Source organism: Panthera tigris, chromosome B4, assembly GCF_018350195.1.
Source record: "Panthera tigris isolate Pti1 chromosome B4, P.tigris_Pti1_mat1.1, whole genome shotgun sequence".
NCBI classification, from domain to species: domain Eukaryota; kingdom Metazoa; phylum Chordata; class Mammalia; order Carnivora; family Felidae; genus Panthera; species Panthera tigris.
This window is the reverse complement of record NC_056666.1, coordinates 115590548-115613600: the sequence shown is the minus strand read 5'-3', so window position 1 is coordinate 115613600 and position 23053 is coordinate 115590548. Positions and strand designations below refer to the sequence as shown.

The 23053-nt window shown below is 36.9% G+C and overlaps 2 protein-coding genes across 5 annotated transcripts in view; one reads left to right on the top strand and one right to left on the bottom strand.

Annotated features, from left to right (window-relative positions):
* Positions 1–15107, bottom strand: part of METAP2 (methionyl aminopeptidase 2) — a 28777-nt gene extending 13670 nt beyond the window's left edge. The window contains exons 1-4 of one of the 3 annotated variants that reach the window (XM_007085634.3): positions 14858–15107; positions 12950–13057; positions 4372–4437; positions 427–529 (exon numbers count right to left, since the gene is read on the bottom strand). In XM_007085634.3, coding sequence (XP_007085696.1) covers positions 427–529; positions 4372–4437; positions 12950–13057; positions 14858–15008 — 428 coding nt within the window. In that variant the 5' untranslated portion in view covers positions 15009–15107. Of the gene's footprint in view, positions 1–426; positions 530–3137; positions 3240–4371; positions 4438–12949; positions 13058–14857 lie in introns of those variants that run through there. The other 2 variants (XM_007085635.3, XM_042992927.1) reach the window with 2 other exon arrangements.
* A 71-nt stretch (positions 15108–15178) lies between these two features.
* LOC102955427 (uncharacterized protein C3orf20 homolog) overlaps positions 15179–23053 on the top strand; it is a 192238-nt gene continuing 184363 nt past the window's right edge. For both annotated transcript variants that reach the window (XM_042992917.1, XM_042992916.1), the window contains exon 1: positions 15179–15597. The gene's annotated coding sequence lies outside the window, so the exon portion shown is untranslated. The remainder of the gene's footprint in view (positions 15598–23053) is intronic.

The window sequence follows — 23053 nt, the reverse complement described above, 5'->3', positions numbered from 1 at the left end:
ATTAAGTGTAGATAAGAACTGCAAATGGTTTCAGGAAAAAAATGTAAACTTACAAGTATCAGACCTCAGACTACATAGTTTTTATTCACAGCAGCTCAAAATGGAATACATTCAAAGACAATACATTATGGATATAGCTTATGAGAAAAAACATGTTCCAATATCAAGAATGATAAAAAACAAATGTTTAACTTTATCAATAAAGATTTTTATTTTTTGTTATTCCCCACTTTAACATACTTTTTTGATTAAACTATGACCGGTCCCAATTATTTTGGATAAGAGGGCTTCTACTGTATTTTTGGTTAACAAATTCACAAGCTTTTATTAAGGTGGTGGACCAAAGCTCTGAGAAAAATCAAATCTGCTTTATTGCTAAGCTACAATTTTCAAAAATCAAACTGGAAGTTATTTTATGATCCTTACCCATCTTGTGTGGGTGGGTACTCGCATTCTTGTCCTTTGGGAAATACACCGTTAGGATACAGGTCACATATTGGAACTGAGGGAGGGTCTGTTTGAACTTTTGCTGTGAGATACAAATAAAGCATTAACTCCTGCAGTTAAAAATAAAATTAAGCACTTATCATTACAGTTTTTCTCAGTTCCTAATGGTTGTTATATGACCTAATTTTAAAGAATCTCCTTGCTGTCTTACAGTTAAAAACGGAAGATATTTCACCATGCTGGCCACCTCCTCTCCGATGTGCTGCTGCTTCGGAATAGAAATATTCAACTCCTTAGAATTCCATTATGTATTTAAACAGTATATGCCTTGGCAGAAAGCACATTCTAATGTTTTTGTCTTCATTTACTATACTGGAAATGGAATAGTATAAAGGCTGTTTTTCACAAATAAAAATCAAAGAAGCAACAAGAAAATATGGAAGAAATCCTATAAAGATGAAATAAAAATATAAAACTACTATGTATTAATAAATTAAGTGAAAAACTTATTTCAAGGAAATAATAAGGTATAAAAGTTAAGCATATACATACCCAGGGCTAAAAGAATTTAGGTAGCCATACACAAATTTCCAGATACTTAAAAAAAGGTAGAGTTCTTACATATGTTTTAAGAGCATTATTTCCCAAACTATGTTCTAAAACACACCAGTGTTCCAAGATGACTTTCAAAAATATCTGGAGATCTGTCTTCTGAAAAAAATGTTTAAATACATAAGAACTAGTTACATAGTTCTTATTATACGAAGAATCACCTTTTAGTAATGACTGCTATTTCCAAAGACTAACAGGAAGTTGAGTTAATTTATGCAGTGATATAAGACATTCAATGTATATCTGCAGCATTTCAACTACTGAGGTGAAATATGTGGTTTTCTTTTGATTATAACTGGTCTTATGTTACAGATTTTTGTCTTCAATTTTAACACATATTTTTTGCTCTTTTTGTTCTGCAATGGGGGAAAAAACTATATAAATAAAAATATGACTTTATTGAGCCAAATCATTTATCTATGGAACCATGTTCAGTTCCTTCCTTTAACCCAAATAGTATCTCATGAGCACCAAATGTTTTTCCGTCTTTACATAATGTTTAAAAGCGTCCTATGGGCAAGTAAACTTGGGAAACACTGTTTTAGGGCCCTCCTAAGAGGGAACATTTAAATTTAAAATAAAAAAAGATCTTAGAGGTCAACTAATTTAGCTTTACACTTAAATCCAGGAATCCCCTAATGCCTCTGACAGATGGCAGTGAACTCCTAACAATGGAAGCAGTCTTTATCTCCCAAGCAAAAATCCATTGATTTTGAAAGAACTGTAACTATTAGAAACCTCTTCCTATACTTATCCTGCTAGTTCCAGCTTTATTCTTTGCAGTTGAAAACATTTTACTTTTCATTTCAACTGATTCCTTCCTCTCTATGATAAGAAACCACTTTAAGGGAAATGGTTCTTAACACTTTCACCCCTATGTGGTGCCAGCCTTGAATTTGTCAATGTTCTTTGTAAGTTGGTATCAGAATTGATTTATATTAATAGTCCAAATAAGGTATAATTAATATAAGACTATACTTTTAATTCTAAAAATCTTAGAGCTATTAAATAGTTAAGACTCCCTGCTTTTTGGCTCACAATGTACTAGCACTCAAAATCCTTAGATCCTATTACCCTGTTCTAATTTTATGTACATCTATAAAAGTTCAGCTTGCTAATCCTAGTCTATTTCTCAGTTTTTTTGATCTTTTGAAATCCTGAGTTTATCAACAAAAGTATTACCACCCTCAGCTTTATTTCATCTACAAATCTGACAGATGCCTTTTATACTGTCCATAAACTTTAAAGCAAAAGACTCAAAAAGAACATTAGAGAAAAAAATTTGTAATCAAAATATGACTAGCCTTAACCACTTATTAACTGTGACTTGGACAAATGGCCAAATGTGCCAAGCCTCAGATTCCTCATCCACAAAATGAAAAACCAGATGAAATCTTGGATAACCTTTGAAAATTCTAATGTACCCTGCCCAAGTTTTATCTAAAACTATGAATAATTATACAATCTGTACTACAGTTATCACTACTATCATTTGTAATTCTCTCACTTTATAAATGAAGAAAATAAGGGCAGTGAATGACTCATTATTACATTATTTGGCTTATTCCAGAAGTGATTTATGATAGCCTACAAGGAGATCAAAAATAAACAAATAAGGAACAGTAAATAAGAGAACAAAAATCAAAACATGGAAAGAACATAAAGTAGAACCTGAAATACAGCCAATACAAAACCACAGATTTGGCTCTAAGCCCTCTAGTAGCCAATATATATATTTTTAAAGCTAGGTTATTTGCATATAGATCATGCTTATGAGATAAATACATTAAGCACTCAGGAAAAGCACAATTATTCTTGATACTAAGACCAAACAAAAGAGTGTCTCTTACAAGTACTCATAAAGAAATGTAATGAACAATAGGTTCAACAACATCCTCAGAGGAGGCACAATAAAAGCTGATGGCATCATAGTAAAACATCTGTCAGTGGAAGAATTCTACCAATGGCATATACAAAGTAGACCCTTAACATTACTCCCTGTTTATCTACTTCTGTTAGGGAGTAATTTAAGAGTATTGGGAGAAAGAGTTATCTCTCAAACCATTTTCAGACAATACCTTGTCTCATAGGCACACTTTTAACAATTTTTGAACGGAAGGAATATGATATCATAATCCCTGGAAGACTTCTAGAACATAGGTAGCCTATGCTCATTAAATACAGACTATGGGGGCACCTGGGTGGCTCAGTCGGTTGGGCGGCTGACTGCGGCTTAGGTCATAATCTCGCGGTCTGTAAGTTCGAGCCCTGTGTCGGGCTCTGTGCTGGCAGCTCAGAGCCTGGAGCCTGCTTCCGATTCTGTGTCTCTGTCTCTCTGCCCCTTCCCTGCTTGCTCTCTGTCTCTCTCAAAAATAATAAACTTAAAAAAAATTTTTTTTTTTTTAATACAGACTATGCTAGGGACAGAACTGACATCCTATGTGTAGAAGGACCTAACAAAAGTAGAAGCCTGAATAGAAAGAAGGCTATCCTATCTTCATCTGGAGACACATCAGGAAAAATGCTGGCAGAGCCAAAAGCTTTCTTTAAAAAGTTAGGTATTTCTCTCAATACAGAGATAAAAATGAGTCAAGCCCCAATATTCTAATTCATAAAATTTTTGCATGAAAGATTTAAAGAAAGGTGCAACCAGACATTCAATGGTCCCTAATAGCCCAAAGGGCATCCAAGATTAGAACTTGTTCTGATTCTCAACCCAACCCAACATTTATTCCCCAATACTTATACATTCTCCCCCTGGTCTCCCTAATAGAATTTCAGGTCCCTGAAGATGTCGATTTGCCATTTAAAATAAAACAAAACGCAAGTAGGATCATATTTTAAGTAATATGAAATAGTGCAATACGTCATTAGTAAAATTTTACCATATGCACAAATTTTAAATAATGGGAATCCTCATTAAATACTCATCAAGAATCTTGTAATTTCAAAGCTGGCAGGTGAACTGCCAACTATGTTTACCCTATTACCACACAGTGGCATCACTTTAGTCATCACTGAAAGAATTGTTATTTGCATTATTCAAGTTTTAAATGATAAACTCATCCCTAAATTGTGGTAAAATGCAACCAACTTATTATTAACATCCTTTATCTCAACAATAGGTAAAGAAAATACCAACAGGACTATTAAATGAAAGAATAGTTGTTTCATTAAATTCTACCTCTGTTAAGCCTAAATTTATTTCCCTGACATACACTAGGATCTTAAGCAACTTCAAACCTACTCTTCAAACCAGCTGGTTAACAAACACTTAAAATTTTTTAAGTAAGACCAACTTAAGATACTAACGTCCTCTCTTCTTCTTCTTCTTTTTCTTCTTCTTTCCAGCTGCTCCATCTCCATCCCCATCTCCATCTAAGAAAAGACCATTTCAAGTACACATTTATTTAAACCTCAGAAACAGAGAGACAAAACAAGCATAAGCAGACAAGTAACACACACACAAAGCATCTTAAATAACATACAACAGAGTTGATCCAATATTCTTAGAACAGAATTCTATATAATGCTAATGTCTCAAAATTTGGTTTGTATAATCAAAAGCACTAAGGAAACTTTGACTCACTCTAATAAAAGAATTATTGAAAAAGGTATTTTTAAGAATAAAAAGTATATTAACACTCTTTTTCAAAAACTAGGAAAAATAACCAGTGTTAGTTTAATGCTAATGACTGGGTGACTTCACCTAAAATATTACTAGTTTGTTTACATATGCTTTGCAGGTTAGCATTTCATGACCTCATGTGATCCTCAAAGCAACTTTATGAGGTAAAACAAGGAATGTTTAATGGACATGCCCAAGGTAATCCCAACTGATAATGGCAGAACTGGACCAAGAATATATCACCTGATTCCTAATCCAGGCAGGGATATTTAGGGGGTCATATTTTAAAATATCTTTTCCTGGGGCACCTCGGTGGCTCAGTCAGTTAAGCATCTGACTTTGGCTTAGGTCACGATCTCACGGTTCATGGGTTTGAGCCCCGCGTTGGGCTCTGTGCTGACAGCTCCAAGCGTGGAGCCTGCTTCAGATTCTGTGTCTCCCTCTTTCTCTCTCTGTCCCTCCCCCACTTGCGCTCTCTCTTGTTCAAAAATAAATTTAACCTTTTGGGATGAGCACTGGGTGTTGTATGGAAACCAATTTGACAGTAAATTTCATATATTAAAAAATAAAAAAATAAAAAAAAATAAAAAAAAAACCACAAAAATAAATTTAAAAAATTAAAAAAATTTTAGGGGCGCCTGGGTGGCTTGGTCAGTTAAGCGTCCGACTTCGGCTCAGGTCATGATCTCACGGTCCATGAGTTCGAGCCCCGCGTCGGGCTCTGTGCTGACAGCTCAGAGCCTGGAGCCTGTTTCAGATTCTGTGTCTCCCTCTCTCTCTGCCCCTCCCCTGTTCATGCTCTGTCTCTCTCTGTCTCAAAAATAAATAAACGTTAAAAAAAAATTTTTTTTTTTTAAAAATTAAAAAATTTTAAATATCTTTTCCTGTATAGTTGTTATTAAAGAAAGAGTCCTTCTGGGTCAAATGTACACAAAAATCAGAGGGTATATACGCTTTTCCTAGGTTCAGTTGTCAGGTTCTCAAAAGAACCTGATGCCCAAAAATGGAGATTAAGAACTATCTGAAAAAATAGTTGGCAAAAGAGTAACTAAAGTAACCACTATCTGTTAGTTTTTATAACAATCTTTTATGAAGCCCATGCCATTCTCTTGAACTTGGAGAAAAGATAAAGGATACTATTATGGCCAAGATTAAATAAATAGTGACTTAAAACATTTTAAATAAAGGGTACCAAAAAATAGACTGGAATTTCTGAATTTCTAAAAAGGCTGCTCAATAAATTTCAACACTCATCAAGTACGCCAATCTACCCACAAATCACAATGCTATGAAACAGGGATGAATAGGAAGCTGTGGCAACAATTAGAAGTTAACAGTTTAATAGTATGTTCACCATATAGTCTTCTTTTAAATGTTTCCCCTAGTGGCAGTAACTCATGGCTAGCATCAATAATTTTAGATCATGAAATCCACACTCATAAAACAATGTCAAACGAATGCTTAAATTTTCTACTCCCAGAATGATAAGCAAGAGTCATAAAAGAAATTATCTCACCATGCTACCACCTATATTCTTCTATTATAATTATCACACAAAATTATATATATATATATATATATATATTTTTTTTTTTCTGCAAAATGATAAGGGAGCTACAATGACCCTACTTGTCTGTGAGCTCCTTAAAGATTATACACCATTTCTTAAACTAAGGCACAGGACTAAGCATATGATAAATATTCACTCTATTCAACAAATGAATGTTCTTTTCGTTTATTTTATCCTACTTATTTTCACCTAAATGAGAAATAGGAAACAGCAGTTTAACAAAGAAGGAGGTAACATGATATAGGGCTTTAATGGATTGAGTGATAGAAAACAGTCAATATTTGACAATTTTTGACTTAGAAATTTGCAATTTCTTTTAAAAAAAAAAATTTTTTTTTTAACGTTTATTTATTTTTGAGACAGAGAGAGATAGAACATGATCGGGGGAGGGTCAGAGAGAGAGGGAGACACAGAATCTGAAACAGGCTCCAGGTTCTGGGCTGTCAGCACAGAACCCGATGCAGGGCTCAAACCCAAGAACTGTGAGATCGTGACCTGAGCTGAAGTCGGACGCTTAGCCGACTGAGCCACCCAGGCGCCCCAGAAATTTGCAATTTCTTATGTTCATTCAACCTTATGAAATTGGGTACAGGAAACATGGAAACACAGTCGGAACACAAACATTGCCAACTTATGCATTACTGGTTTCTAGATTCAAAAGCTCAAGAAAAATAACAGTAAAAAATTTTTTTTATGTTTATTCATTTTTGAGACAGAGAGAGCACACACACACACGAGCAGGGGAGGGGAAGGGAGAGAATCCCAAGCAGGCTCCACGCTGTCAGAGCAGAGCCCAACACAGGGCTTGATCTGACTAGAGATCATGACCTGAGCCGAAATCAAGACAACAAACTGAGCCACCCAGGAGCCCCTAACATGAATTTTTTTCTTTTTTTTTTTTTTAGAAAACACAACTTTCAGGGTGCCTTGGTACCTCAGTCAGTTGAGTGGTTGACTAGTGATTTCAGCTCAGGTCATGATCCCAGGGTTCTCCCTCCTTCACCCCCTTTCCCCTCCCCCTCCACCACTCTCCCCTGCTTGCAGGTGCTCCAAAAAAAAAAAAAATTAATTAAAAAAGAAAACACTAATTCACATATTCTGCACTACAATTTTAATAGTAACTTTCATTCATTCAATAAACATTTGCTTAGGGATTGGTGGCTCGGTTAAGCATCCGACTTTGGCTCAGGTCACGATCTCATGGTTCATGAGTTTGAGCCCCATGTTGGGCTCTGTGCTGACAGCTCAGAGCCTGGCACCTGCTGTGTCTCCTTCTCTCTCTGCCCCTCACCGACTCATGTTTGCACACGCTCTCTCTCTCAAAAACAAACATTAAAAAATAATAATAATAATTTGCTGACTTCTCAAATAGGTAAAAGGAGCAAAATAGCAAACAAGATGGTCTTTACTCTGGAAGAACATTCAATGTCTAGCATACCAGTACATAACACTACACTCAACCTAAAACAAATGCTTCAAGATATATATCCAGTTTTAAATACACCCTAAAAGTCCTTCCAGCTGTGTGATGTTAGGCAAATTATTTAGCCTCTCTCTACCATGGTTTCTTCATCTTGAAAATGAGGTAAGAAGAAGCTCCTCCTTTGATACTCATTCTTCTGAGACCAATGTTCAAGGTCTGTATTCGGTATGGAATAATAGCTACTGTTTATTGCCAGAAGGGTAGTAGAGCCTGGATCCGAATAGTCAACTATATATGCTTATACTCCCATGCATTATACCATGCCACAATTTATGTTTTTTTTAATGTTTATTTATTTTTGATTTTTGGTTTTTAAAATTTTTGATTTTAATGTTTATTTTTACGTTTTATGTTTTAACGTTTATTTATTGAGAGACAGACAGAATGCAAGCAGGGGAGGGGCAGAGAGAGGGAGACACAGAATTGGAAGCAGGCTCCAGGCTCTGAGCTGTCAGCACAGCACCCAACAAGGGGCTTAAACTCATGAACAGTGAGATCACAACCTGAGCTGAAGTCCGACGCTTAACTCACTGAACCACCCAGGTGCCCCACAACTTATGTTTTTGTAAGTCTTTCACAGCATCCCAGGATATTCTTAACAGGTATAGACTGTTCATATTCATTGCTGGATTAGCACTATGTCCAAATCAATTAACATTTGTTGAATGACAACTGGACATCCATATGCAAGAAAAAAAGGTACCTTAATTCTTACCTTCCACTATATACAAAAATGAATTCTACTGGATCATAGACCTAAACATAACAGCTAAAAATATATAAAACTTCTTGGGGTGGCTGGTTGGCTCAGTTGGTTCAATGTCCCAACTCCTGATTTTGGCTCAGGTCGTGATCTCATGGTCTATGAGTTCGAGCCCCACATCCAGCTCTGCACTGGCAGTGTGGAGCCTGCTCAAAATTCTCTCTGCTCCATCTCTGCTCACCTGCATGCTATCTGTCTCTCAAAAATAAAGATTTAAAAAAAAAAAAAAACCTTTCCATTCTTTAAAATAAATAAATAAATAAAAATAAAAATGTATAAAACTTCTTGAAGAGAACGTAAGAAAAAATCTTCATGACCCTAGAGACAGCAATTATTTAACTTTTTGGATAACACACAAAAAACATGACCCATAAATAAAATAAATGGGATTTCATCAAAATTAAAATCTTTTCTGCTGCAAACAATACTAACATGAAAGAAAATATTAAAACATTTATCAGATAAAGAATTTGTATCAAGAATAGAGAACTACTATAACTCAGTAAAACAAATAACTCAATTGAAAAATGGACAAAAGATGTGAACATTTCACCAAAGATATATAAAAGGCAAAAACATGAAAAGATGTTCAACATCATCAATCATTAGGGAAATGCAAGTTAAAACCACAATAACATACTACTACACACCTGTTAGAAAGCTAAAATTTAAAAATTAACAATACCAAATGCTTAAGAGATTCAAAGCACTTTGGAACTCTCAACCACTGCTGACCAGAAAGCAAAATGACACAGCTACTCTAAGTAACAGTTTGATAGTTTCTTATAAACATATACTTCCCATATGACCAGCAAACCTACTCCTAGGTATTTACTGAGGAGAAATGAAAATGTCTACACAAAGCCTTGTATACAAATGTTCACAATAACTTTATTCATAAGGCAAAAACTAGAAACAATCCAAATATCCATCAACTAGTAAGTGGATAAACGAATTTGGAATACTATTCAGCAATAAAAAGTAATGAACTACTGACACATATGCAACAACTGGATGACTCAGATTATCATGCTAAGGGAAATAAGCCAAACAAGCCACACACTACAATAATTCCATTTATATAATATTGTAGAAAAAACTACAGTAACAGAACTGTATCAAAGTATCAAAGGTTTCAAGGGATCAGGGTATAGAGCAGAGAACAGACTTCAAGGGGTACAAGGGAACTTTTCTGTGGAGATGGAAATGTTAAATGAAAATGGTCTACATCTTGAGGTGCCTGGATGGCTCCATCGGTTAAGCAATCGACTTCGGATCAGGTGATAATCTCACAGCTCCTGAGTTTAAGCCCTGGTTCATGAGTTCAAGCCCTGCGTCAAGCTCTGTGCTGACAGCTCAGAGCCTGGAGCCTGCTTCACATTCTGTGTCTCCCTCTCTCTGACCCTCCCCTGCTTGCACCCTGTCTCTCTCTCTCTCTCTCTGTCACAAAAATAAACAAACATTAAAAGAAAATGGTCTACATCCTGGTTGTGGTAACACAAATGCATACATTTGTCAAAACTCACCAAACGATATACTTATCGGTTTTTTTTTAATCTTTTTTTTTTTTTTTTTTTTTGTTTGAGAGAAGAGTGTGAGCAGGGGAGGAACAGAGAGAGGGAGATACAGAATCCGAAGCAGGCTCCAGGCTCTGAACTGTCAGTACAGAGCCCGACACGGGGCTCGAACTCATGAACAGTGAGATCACGATCTGAGCCTAAGTCAGATGCTCAACCAACTGAGCCACCCAGGCGTCCCATCAAACGATTACTCATAAAGGGCAAATACATAGAACGTACAACATCATGAGTAAACCCTAATATAAACTATGGACTTTGCATAATAATGATATATCAATGTAGGTTCATCCACTGTCACAAATGCACCACTCCAGTGGGGGATGTTGATAATGGGAGAGGCTGTGCATGTGTAGTGGTAGGGGGTATATGGGAAATCTCTGTACCTTCTGCTTGATTTTGCTATGAACCCCAAGTAAAACTTCTCCAAAACAAAGTGTATTTTTTGAAAATGGTGAATATAGTCCTAGGCAAATTATACCTTAATAAACTTGACTTAGGGGACCCAGGTGGCTCAGTTGGTTAAAGGTCCAACTCTTGAGCTCTGTTTAGGTCTTGATCTCAAGGTCATGAGTTCAAGTCCTGCACTGGACTTAAATAGTTAAATTTTTTTTAAAAAAACCTAACTTAAAACTTTATTGAATTACTTCTAGAACATTGCCAATTGCCCATGGGACTAACTTTTCATACCAATACTCCAGTGTCAAATTAAACACATCTAAAATTAAACACAATACCTTCTCCTTTGCCTACAAATTCCCTCCTCCAATCCCCACCCACTCTCCCTCTCTACTTCACCATTTCAGTGAACAGCACCAACACTGTCACCCATGTTCAAACCTCTAGAATCTACTAATGCCTCTTCTTCCTTCTCCCCAGTTTGAAAGTCTCTTGCATCCTTTGAATTCTGCTTCCACAACCACTATTCCAATGAACCGTTCCTTTCCATTCTCATTTATGCCCACCAATTTAAATCATCATTAACACATGCCTAAGCTGTTAAGTGCCCTCCAAAATGATTTCCAAGCCTTTCCTGTATATTTCCTCTAGCAACCCTGCATATATATACAGATTAAATTATTTTTATAACATTCTTCTCTTTTCCTTAACATTTTATTTTATCAATGTGGGACTTAAACTCACGACCCCGAGGACCAAGAGTCACATGCCCTATGGCCTGAACCAGCCAGGCTCCCCTATAACATTCTTCTTTTAAAAATGCTCCAAGGCTCCTTCAACAAATCATCTCATATGGCTGGTCTGCACTATTCACTACATCTTGAATACATTCTCAGCATTGTTCTGCCCCAAAGTGGTCTCTTCTGTTTGGTTTCATTCACTCAAGTCCCACTCCTTCCAAAGAGTGTTCCTTCATCACTGAGCCCGCAATTCCATCTCCAAATTCCAATAAGCTTTCAGTGTATCTTTTCCGCTCTTTGTCTCTCCACCCCACTATCAGTTTTTCTTTAGTACAAAGATTCTGAAATACTTTCTATCCTCTCAAACAACTCTCACAATAGATAAGTAGTACTACTCTATTAATTGGTACTACTAATTAGTATGAATTAGTACTATTAATTCATTTCAATAATTACTATTATTGAAACAAATTAGGCAAACAATTCAATTAGAGAAAACCAATACTCCAAAAATTGTCTTTAAAACATTGATGATTTCCAATCCGACAATCAAACTTTTCTCCTTCAATGTCAAGAGATTCACACAACTTTGCAGAGGTGCAATGAAACAAGGAACACTCTTCAAGATTAACATTTTGATATTCTACACAGGCCTACAGCAATCTATTATATAACCTTGAATTTAACAGTTTCTTTCTTGCTAAGAGCTCAAAATATGTTCTTAATTTGAAGCACAAACCAAGGTAAAATGGACTAGAGATTTGCTTAAGGAAGAGCTAACTATTCCCTTGAACCTTGGCATATTTTCCACCAAATTTTGACTATAAGCTCCTTGAAGACATAGAGTTTATCTTTCTAAAGGAGAGACAACTACTCTGCCTTATCCTAACACAATAATTAAAGTACAGCAAGCTTTTGTGTTGCTAAGGATTATAAGGCACAAGCCCAAGTTGGCAGTGCTTGAGGAAGAGCAGCAAGTCACAACGGTACAATTAAGAATGGGAAAGTCTCATCTCCCTTTCTGACAAAAAAGCCTGCAGAATAAGTTCTCTTAGCAAATACTGCCTCCACTGTCTTACTGATAACATCAATTGTTAGAATTCCAAGAGTTTTTGTCTTTAAAGAAATTTTATAGGACCAACATACGGCAAGAAGCTAGGGTTGGGAAATTTGTAATAGAGTTTAGAGGCACTCCATATAGTCTTTGAAAATAAAGAGAGGGAGCTTTCATACAGAGTAAAGGAATAGACTTGGAATCAGGTGCTAGGTTTGAAACTTTTGGTTCTACACATAGCTATGTCACACTGGGCAAATGACATAACTATTATTTCCTGAAAAGAGCACCTACTTTGCTTGGTTTTGTGAAGGTAAAATGAGAACACATGTGAAAGTATTCTAAGACAGTGCCTTGTACATATTAGTTGCTCAATAAATGTTAGTTGAATAAACAGTCCTTTTATTTCATCTTGATACCCACTACTTGGTATTTTACCAAGTACATTTTTAAAAGTTGAGATCTGTGTTATTTGAGCAGACATTCAACCTATCCCACTTTTTAAGAGTTACTTATAAATACCTTTTCTTTTTTATCTGTGATATTGAGGCTTTAATGTCAATTAATTAAGTAAAACATCAGAGAATCACAAACTATATGGACACAAGCAGATTTTGTTTGAAGAATATCATATTTTCTTGCTTTTCTAACCACAAAAATCAAATTTACCATTTACCTTCATCGTCATCATCTCTTTCTTTCTCTTCCAATGCTTGTCTTTCCAATTGTCTTGCTACCTCATCAACTGAGGCTCCTGATTCTTTATCAGGTTCCTGTTGCCCTGCTGATCAAATATAACATAAGTCAAATCTAATAAAGATACTTTCCAATTTGAATATGTTCTAAGGATCCTGGAGAACACACAAGTCCTTTCCTGTCTGATAAGTATTCAGGAAACAAAAACAGAAACGTTATTGTGAACATAATCGAATTTACTTAACAAAAATCTGCCACATCTAAGTAGCATTGTCCATTCAATAAACTATCCATTACACCTTCTTTGTACTAGTAACTAAACAATAAAAGAAAATGTGAGTTGGTCCCTAGCCTTAAGTTGTTTCACTTTTTAAAGTACTTAACAGTTTGACTACAGCAAACACTTTATTAACCAAACAGGTACTTAAGATAGGTAGTAAATGCTGAAGGTCTTAGCAAGAGGAGGATTTGGACAAGACACTGGGAACTTCAAATCTTCATGAAGAAGTTGCCAAGCCAGGATGGGTAAAATCAAAACAAATAGGAAAAGATAATTCCATTACTAAAAAACCTAAATTCTTCAACAGCACAAGACCAGCTCCCCCCACCTCACCCAAGTGATTACAACAATCTAGCTGTAGGAGCAATAGCTGCGTGTATAAAGGGATAGTATTCCCACTTAGCACATACTGAAGTGATATTCTGGCTACTGTAGAGGGTTCATATTGAGAGATACAACTGCTAAAAATATATTAGGGTCAGTCTACTGAGCACCTGAATGGACAAACTGAAGAGTTTGGATTTCATCCGAAAGCCAGGAACAGCCGACTTATGTCCAGGGATTAAACTTTCTCTTGAAGTGTCTCAGCACCCACAACTTTCCCTTTTCAACTCCCATTTAATCAAAATTTCATAAAGTTATAGATTAACCCTTTCCAACCTGTCTCAACTTCACCGTCATCACTTGTGGCCTCTCCATTGGTCCCTCAATCTTTGTGTGGCTGATTTTAGAAACAGGTACAACATTTTTTTCCCTAAAATGAAGGACCACGTACAACAAAAACACCGACTTCTCAAAATATTTTAAGTTCCTAACTCATAATGTAATCCAAGTGTAAACTTTCAGCTGTTTTCCTTACCTTACCAATGGATTTAAAGAAGTTCAATTCCAACCCACAGAATATTCTATCTGGACTGCCGGCAAATGGCATCATAATTCACACCTAAAAGCCTTGAAGCTTGGTGATGCTATGGGATGAGGCAGGTGAAAATTCGCACCACTACCATCCATATATTCTGCAATTACTACTCAGTGACATGAGCGCGTGGGCAAACACACATACACACACACCCAGAAGTGCAGCCCGCAACAAATATCCTTCTGTAAACCAGGAAGGTGGGGGGAGGCGCAGTCAAGGCACGAAGATTTGCCCACTCCTCTCCTATCCTTGACGAAAATATGCTCCAGGTTGCTTCAGCAAAGAGGCGACAGTCCGGGTCAGAACGGATTTTTGAGGAAGGCACACCGCGAGGCGGGTGGTAGAGCTGAGCCCTGTGCACAGCTTCAAGTTCGTTGCACGGTATGTATGGGTGGGAGCTGAGTTCTGGCAATTATAAGGGCCCAGCAACCCCAGAACTACCTCACCACAGGCTGAAGCACCCTTTTCTCCCCCACCCCACCCCCACCAACTCTCTAGTCCCAGCTAAAGAGAAGCCGCCTCTCCCCGAGATTGGGAATCTGTAGTCCGATTTCAACACACACTCAGTCCTGGGAATCAGTCCAGTGCAGTGTTCCGAGTCCCCCAGTCTCTTGTCACCCCTGCCGGGCCTGGGCCGAGCCGTTCGGCAATCCCTGGCGGGGACTGGGAACATACAAAACTCCCTTTACCTGTGGCAGCCCCTTTACTCTTCTTCTTCTTCCGTCTTTTTTTCTTGGCTGCCTCCTCAGCCGTAGAGACAGCTCCCTCTTCTCTGTCGTCTGGATCCAGGTCGCCATTCAGGTGGCTCCCGGAGGACGCTGCCTCCTCCACACCCGCCATGTTGCCCGAGAGAGCGCGAGACAGTGAGACAGAGCGGCGAGGGCCCGCTCCTTCTTCACCCACCTACACGAGCGACGCCGGAAGCTGCTCTCGATGGTAGGAGCGCAGGGAATGCTGGGATGTCGGAGGACTTGACGGCGCGAATCGCGCGCGAAGGGGTGTTGGGCGAGGCTGCGGAGGAGCGCTGGACTGTGGCTGCTAAAGTGCTAGTGGCTGCCTCATACACCTTTTTTGTCCCGCGCCTTGGGCATTCCCCGGGCACATTGAATGCCTGTGCTTGCCCAGCCCTCAAGAGAGAGGGACGTCTGTGCTGAAACCGAAAAGTCATGTTAGCGGATTTATGAAGCGTGCCGAAAGCGAGAAGAGGGCCCCAAAATGTGTTCACTTGTACACCTTTTTTTTTTTTTTTTTTAGGACTCAGAAGGACTGTGTTGTTTTTCACAGTTACAGTTCACGACGAGGCTGTCCAAGCACTTACGGTGATGAACCTGCAAAGGAGACTGAAGAGGCGTTTATTATTAGAGAAGGCAAGGGAAAACAGCGTTTCACGGAGGGAGTGATTAACCGCAGAGTGCTGCTAGGAAGTCAAGTAAGAGGACTGAAAAATGTCAGTTGTATATAGTAACATGGAAGACATTGGTGACCTCAGCAACAGCTACTTAGATAGTGAGAGATGGAAGGCGGACTCCAGAGAGTTGAGGAATGAGAGGGAGGTGAGGAAATAAGAGACTGTCCTCATCCTTCAAATTTCAGCTGAAATGCCACTCCCTCCGAGACTCTTCCTCGGTAATCTAAATCAGGCCCTGCTTTTACAACCTCTCGTTGAATTCTTAACCTTTCATGGCAATTTGTAATTACATAATATGTTTCGTAAATTGGTTTATGTCTGTCTCCCCAACTACCTTGGGCTCTGAAGAGAACACCCTGTGTATTTTGTGTTCTGTCACCAGCACCTACCTCTAAGCTAAAGCATAGTCTGAGCTCAGGAAATAGTCATTGTATCAATAGCACTTTAAAAGCTCCAAGTACTTTATTTTCTCATTTTATCCGCTTCTGAGTTGAGGAAATTAGAAAGTTTTGTGAACTTAGGTCACACAGCAAGTGAATAGAATCCAAACAGGCATCAGGCACCAAAAGTTTAATAATTCTGTATTCTGCCTTCCCAATTGAAATTTCAAACCAGTAAACATTTATTGATTGTAGGTTAGAAATAATTTTTCTTGATGGGCAATAAAAAATGAAGGACAGATCTGTACCCTCAAGAGAGTGTAGCATTCAGTGAGATAAAAATTTAACTAAATAAGAATAAAATAATACTTATGCTAATACTTAAGTCATTTATTAATTCTTTTCTATTCCAAGCTAATCTATCACAAAGGTGAAGAATTTTAAAACAGTCTAGAAGATATTCAGACTAGGGGCAAGGATGTGACTAAGCTCAGGAGAAATCAAAGCTCACCCTTTTGAGGTGCAAGGCTACTGCAGAAGATTTTTTAACATCCTTATAAGTAATACTGCTACGTCAAAATGCCTCCAAAATTTTTTTGTAAATCTTCCCGGTTTTTCTGTAAATTCTGGAAATACTTGTACTGTGGCTACTATCTCAGACCCAGTTGAGGAGACACAGGATCCTGGAGGACAGAAACTGTAGGGTTGATAAATGACTTTTCACAAAGGGGTGCTGGTATAGGTTGACAGAATTATCAACGTCAAAATAAAATTTGTTCACTTAAAAAAATAAGCTACTAAAATGCAATAAGACAAAATACTGTTTCTTTGTTGGAAAGGGATTGTACTCTACTTCTCCCCCTTTTTTTCCTGAAAAGAAGCAAGAAAACTAAACTTCAAGGTAGTTGTATAAAAACAATATATATCTCAACAGTATGGTAGTTGATATTTGTTGGATGATTGTTTTCCAGGAAATTCCAGAGTTTGAGATAACTGAGTAAGTACTTAAAATAATAGCCCGTTACACTCCTTATTTCCATCATTTTTCTTCATTTAGTTTCTCTACAAGAGGAAATTGAATAGGATAAAGGAATGAGAAATGTTGAAATCTCAAAGAATCTAAGAGAACTAAGAATCTAAGTAAATAATGTAACTCAATACCAGTACAGGCTAAAATATTTTTCCTAGCTGGCTACATGAAGTAATTTTGTTTCAGATGGCTAACTAGATAAGCAGATAAAAATGTATTTTTTCCTTAGGGAGATACTTTTCCATTTATAAAGTCAATGCATTATAATAAGACATATATTTTTTTAAAGATTTTTAAGTAATCTCTATACCTAACATGGGGCTCAAACTCACAACCTTGAAGTCAAGATTCACATGGTCTACTGACTGAGCCATCCAGGTGCCTGGATACAATAACACATATTTATTATTTTGTCCAGAAATGTATTTTTTGCTAAGAAAACCTCGATTCAAAAAATGGACATTTTTAGCCCCAGTCTTACTTTTTATTTTGAAGTCCTTGATAGTGGTATGGCTTGGACAAGTCACTTAATTTCTCCAAATTGCACTTCTCTTACTTGTGTTAACTAACATTAACATTAACATACGTTTCCTTATTTCTAAAATGAGTATAATAATAGTACTACATAGAATATGGAAATTAAATTTCAATATGGAGAGAAAGCACTCATGGTAGCACAGTGTCTTACACAATAGTGATAAATGTTAGCTAACTTTACTGTTAGTAAGCCATGCTCCTAAAAATTTTACATTTGTCTGGATCATTTGATGGCCTAGATATCCTAAGGCACTCTTATGTTTTTTTGACCTCTGGCAATGGGTTAGCAAGAAATATATTAGGAAAAAAATTGAGAAGGCTTGATTTCTTAATGTTAAGGGTAAGGATATTTTTTTCATATCTTTATGTTTAAAACGTGATACAACTCTTTAAAAATCTATAGATGACACGGCATATACATGCATATGCCATGTGTGTGTGTATATATATATATATATATATATACACACACACATGCCAGTCTCCAAGTACAATCACATAGAGGTTAGGGCTTCAACATGTGAATTTGGGGGGGGAACAAAATTCAGATCATAACACAGACATTGCCAAATGCCTTCTTATAGAAGGGTGCAGGGAGTTATTCCCAGCTGAGAGCCACTGGCATAAAGGCATGAAAGAATATGGAATGTTTATGGTAAGTTCTTGCTGAAGAGTAAATTACAACTAGATTGTAAAGGGCCTTTTATGTTACCCTAGAGGATAGCTTGTATTGTAAGGCCTGAAGGTGATATGTCACAGGGATGTTTAAAGTTTATTATTTTAGAAAAAAGTCTAAAATAGAAGGCCATAATAGACATGTCAATAACATGTAAATAAAATGATTACTATGTGCCATTAAAAGCCAGAAAAGGATATGCATGTAGATTATATGGATAAATTTAAATGGTTATGTAACACAGAGATTTTCAAGCTAGCTAAAGATCACTGTGATGGCAGTCTAAATTCTAGAGCAATGGTTGCCATCCAATAAACGGTTTTATTTAAAAAGCCAAATAGGGGTCGGCTAAGTGTCTGACTCTTGATTTCTGCTTAGGTCACGATCTCATGGTTTGTGAGATCAAGCCCGTCAGGATGTGCACTCAGAGCACAGAGCCTGGTTGGCATTCTCTTTCTTCCCTCTCTCTCTGGCCCTCCCTGGCTCACACACTTGCTCTTTCTCACGCTCTCTCAAAATAAATAAACTTAAAAAATAAAATAAAAAGGCAAATATATTTAAAGAACTGTTTTCAACGAGGGTATGGTACTTTCTATTTTTTGAAGTTGAATAGTCTTTTAAATTACTATGAAATGGTAGTGAGAGTAGATGATGTTGGGTTTTGTGCCCTGACAAAATTTTTAAAAAAAGAAAACCATACTATGTCAGTTCTCAAAACCATTTTTTAGACTTTTCTGAACAGTGAGATCTCTAAGTCTAATGGCCTCTATTCTAAAGAAAACATTGGAAATGACAGAACCTTGTAGTAGAGGAGACTTGCTAAGATGTTACTGTTGATAACAGTATTGATAAGAACTTACAGAAGGCTGTTGGGGGGCCAGAGAGGAGAGGTTGGATTGCAGAAACATTTTGAACATAGATTTAAAAGAACTTAATGGTCCATTAAATGTGGAGAGGTAGAAGTTTAGGATCACACCCAGGTTTCTGGCTTGGGTTCCTGGGTGGATAGTGGTACCACTCTCTGAGATAGGGAATAAAGGAGGAGGAGGAGGTTTTGTAGGAGTTGGAGGCGAAGATAAGCATTGGGCATTTTAAGTTTGAGATGCCTGTAGAGCATCCAGACAAAGATATCTAGTAGTCAGTTAGAAATATGGGTCTGGAGATATAGACATGTGAGTTATTAGGACTTGGGTAGAAGGCTATGAATGAGGTAATTCAGGGAGAAGAGAACAGGACCCAAAACAACCACCCAGAAGGACACTAATGTTTGAGGATTTTGTTTACAACAAACAAGAGTGGAAAATTCTGTTAAAAAAAGTACAAAGAAATAATAGGACAAGAAGGAGAAAATGCTTTAGAGAATAATCACATAGAAATAAGGAGAAAAAAAAGGGTTTACAGAATAAAAGTTTGGTCAACTATATCAACTGCTGAAGAAAGATTAAGTAGTATGAAGTCTCAAACTAGAGCATTGATTTTAGCTATCAGGAGGCTACTGGTAACTTTAGTGACAGCAATTTTGTTAGCACCAAAAGAGGGATCCTCACAAGAGATTGGGATGCACTATCCTGAATGCCAGCTCAAAGAGCAAAGGATTCTTTATCGCAAACTTACTTTATTAGTGACTCCTGCAGTGTTCTCCTCTTTTGTTCTAGAGAGAGTGTTTCTTGAAATTACATGTGGCTCTGTTGCCACGTACTCTGGTATAATTCCTTTCCTATTTTAGTTCTGTCCAACAACATCCTAGGTTACCTTTTGTCTTCAAACATATTATTATCTCTTTTTGTAACTGGAGAATAGATACTTAATAATAGAACTTTACCTTCCCCATAATCTCTATGTAGCATCCCTGTATTTAGGCTGAACTTTGGGAAAGACATATATGGTTCCAAGAAATATTCCTATGGCCAAAATGTCAGGAGTATCATTCCTACATGGAAGTTTCAGGTGTTTATTAGTCAGGGATACATAGGAATCAATATTAAGAGTTCATAAACGAAAGATAAAAACTACATGAAATACTGGAGGGCAAATGACAGTACCATTCATAGACTCCCTCTTCCCATCTCTCCTGATCATGGTTCCCTACTACTTGTAAAAGAACTGAGGGTTATTTTAGTGTTGAAGATCAAGGTGGGCTGAGTTGAACTAGGAATATATTGTGAATGATGTTGTAATGAGCCCTCATGATTAGGATTAGTATTCTTATAAAAGAGGCTCCGAAGAGGTCCCTTGCCCCTTCCACTATGTGAGGACACAGCTGTCTATAAACCAGGAAGCTGGACCTCACCAGACACAGAATCAGATAACTTGAAATTGTCTTATTTGGTTGATTTTGATTTTTTTTTTTCTCTTTTGCTTCAGTTTGGATGGTTTCATTGCTTTGCCTTCAAGGTCACTTTTATAGTGTCTAATTCCGATGAAGCTTATCTGGTTACCTTTTCATTTCAGATACTATTTTCTTCAGTTCTAGAATTTCCATTTTGTTCTTTTTTTATAGTTTCCATTTCTCTATTGAGATTTTCTATTTGTTGTCTTACTACATTTATGTTTTCCTTTAAATATTTAAACACATTATAGCTACTTTTAAGTCCTTATCCCCTATTTTCATCATCTCTTTCATTTCTGAGTTTACAATTTTTTCTCCTGGTCGAGAGTCACATTTTCCAATTCTCATGTCTTGTGATTTGCTATCTTAGGCTAGAAACTACAGACACTACTCTGAAAGACTTTTATTCTCTTTCATGATGGAGTATTGAATATTGCTAAAATAGTTAATTTACTTGCATCTCAGTGTGATACTTTCAAGGTTTGTTTTTAAGTTTTGTTTTTAGAGCTAGAGTGCCCCTTACTCTAGGACACCAGTGTTCAATACAAAATCCACTAACCACATAGGGCTATTAAATAATTGAAATGTGACTAGTCAAAATTGAAGTGTGCTGTAAGTGTAAAATGAACACTGAATTTCAAAGACTTAGTATGAAAAAGATTGTAAACTATCTCATTAATAATTTTCTGTGTTGAAATGATCATTTTTGGGCATATTGGGTAAAATATTTTATTTACATTAATTTTGTTTACTTTTTTACTTTTTTTCCAAGAGGTTACTAGAAAAAGTTTAAATAACGTTTATGTCATTATATTTCTCATGAAGTATGCTACTGTAGTGCTAGTTTAACCCCATTCATAAAACCTAGGCTTTCTGGGATTTCTACTAAATTTCTCGGATAGTTAAATAGACCTTTCCACTGTGGTTGGTTGGAACACCAACATCTCCCATTCCTGTTCAACCTCTGATCATTGTTCAACCCATAGTTTCTCCACAGTTGTTCTCTTCCTAATAGTTGCCCTTTGCCTAGTCTTGCAGAGTCTTTTCCTGTGCAGACTTCTCTGTGCAACTTCCTTCTCAATGATATCTGGTCTCCATCTCCTCAGCTCAGATACACCACCATGCTTTATTTGGCCTTTCCAGTGGAAAGTGCCCCCAGACAAAAGCCACTGCAATCCTGAAGCTTGTTCATTTGTTTCTCTTTTGTAGGGATAATAGTTCTGTGTTTCCTATTGATCAATGTCTAAAAACATTTATTTTGCCTAGTTTGATGGTTGTTTTTGGTGGAAAGTCTTATATCCAGTATCAGTTGCTTTATCATGATTGAAAGTAGAATTCTTTATTATGATCTTTCATTTTCATGTTGGACATTTTCCTTACATGTCTGATGGGTGTTGCTTACGTGTTCATATTTTACAATAATGCAGTGGGAGAACTGTGACTTCTATGTCCGTGGGCAGAGCTTTGCCAACTGGGAAGTTTTGCTTTAATGTGAATGGATGAAAAAACTAACCATAGACATTGGATGCCTGTAATGGACACTGTTGGAAGTCTACCATTTTCGTTTTTTCCTTGCTAACATAACCCTGCTTTTGGTCAGTTGTCTTTGCCTAACCATGTGCCTGACCAGATGAATGTATCCTCTAGGGTACACCCTGATTGGGCTAAGCTAATACACAACAATTCTGATCCTTCCTGTGACTTGTTTAGGAAGGACATGTGTCACAATTTTGGTCAATGAGACATGAAGAAAAACCATTGAATGGTAGAAGATATTTGTAAATGATATATTAAATAAGGGACTAATACCCAAAATATATAAAGAACTATACAACTCAACAGCAAAAAAACAAACAATCCGATTAAGAAATAGACAGAGGATCTGAATAGATATTTTCCCAAAGCAGATACACAGGTGGTCAACAGACACATGAAAAGATGCTCAACATCACTAATATCAAGAAAATGCAAATCAAAACCGCAATGAAATACTACCTTACACCTATCAGAATTGCTAAAATAAAAAACACAATAAAAAACAAGTGTTGGCAAGGTTGTGGAGAAAAAGGAACTCTCCTGCACTGTTTGTGGGAATGTAAACTGATACAACCACTGTGGGAAACAGTATGGAGGATCCCCAAAAAATTAAAAATAGAAATACCATATGATCCAGTAATTCCCCTACTGGGTATTTACCCAAAGAAAATGAAAATACCAATTCAAAAAGATGTATACACCCTTATGTTTATTGCAGTAGTATTTAAAATAGCCAAGATATGTGGCACAAAAACAGACACTCAGATCAATGGAACAGAACAGAGAACCCAGAAATCGACCGATAAATGTATGGCCAACTAATCTTTGACAAAGCAGGAAAGAACATCCAATGGAATAAAGACAGTCTCTTCAGCAAATGGTCCTGGGAAGACTGGACCACTTTCTTAAACCTTACACAAAAATAAACTCAAAATGGATGAAAGACCTATTTGTAAGACAGGAAACCATAAAAATCCTAGAGGAGAAAG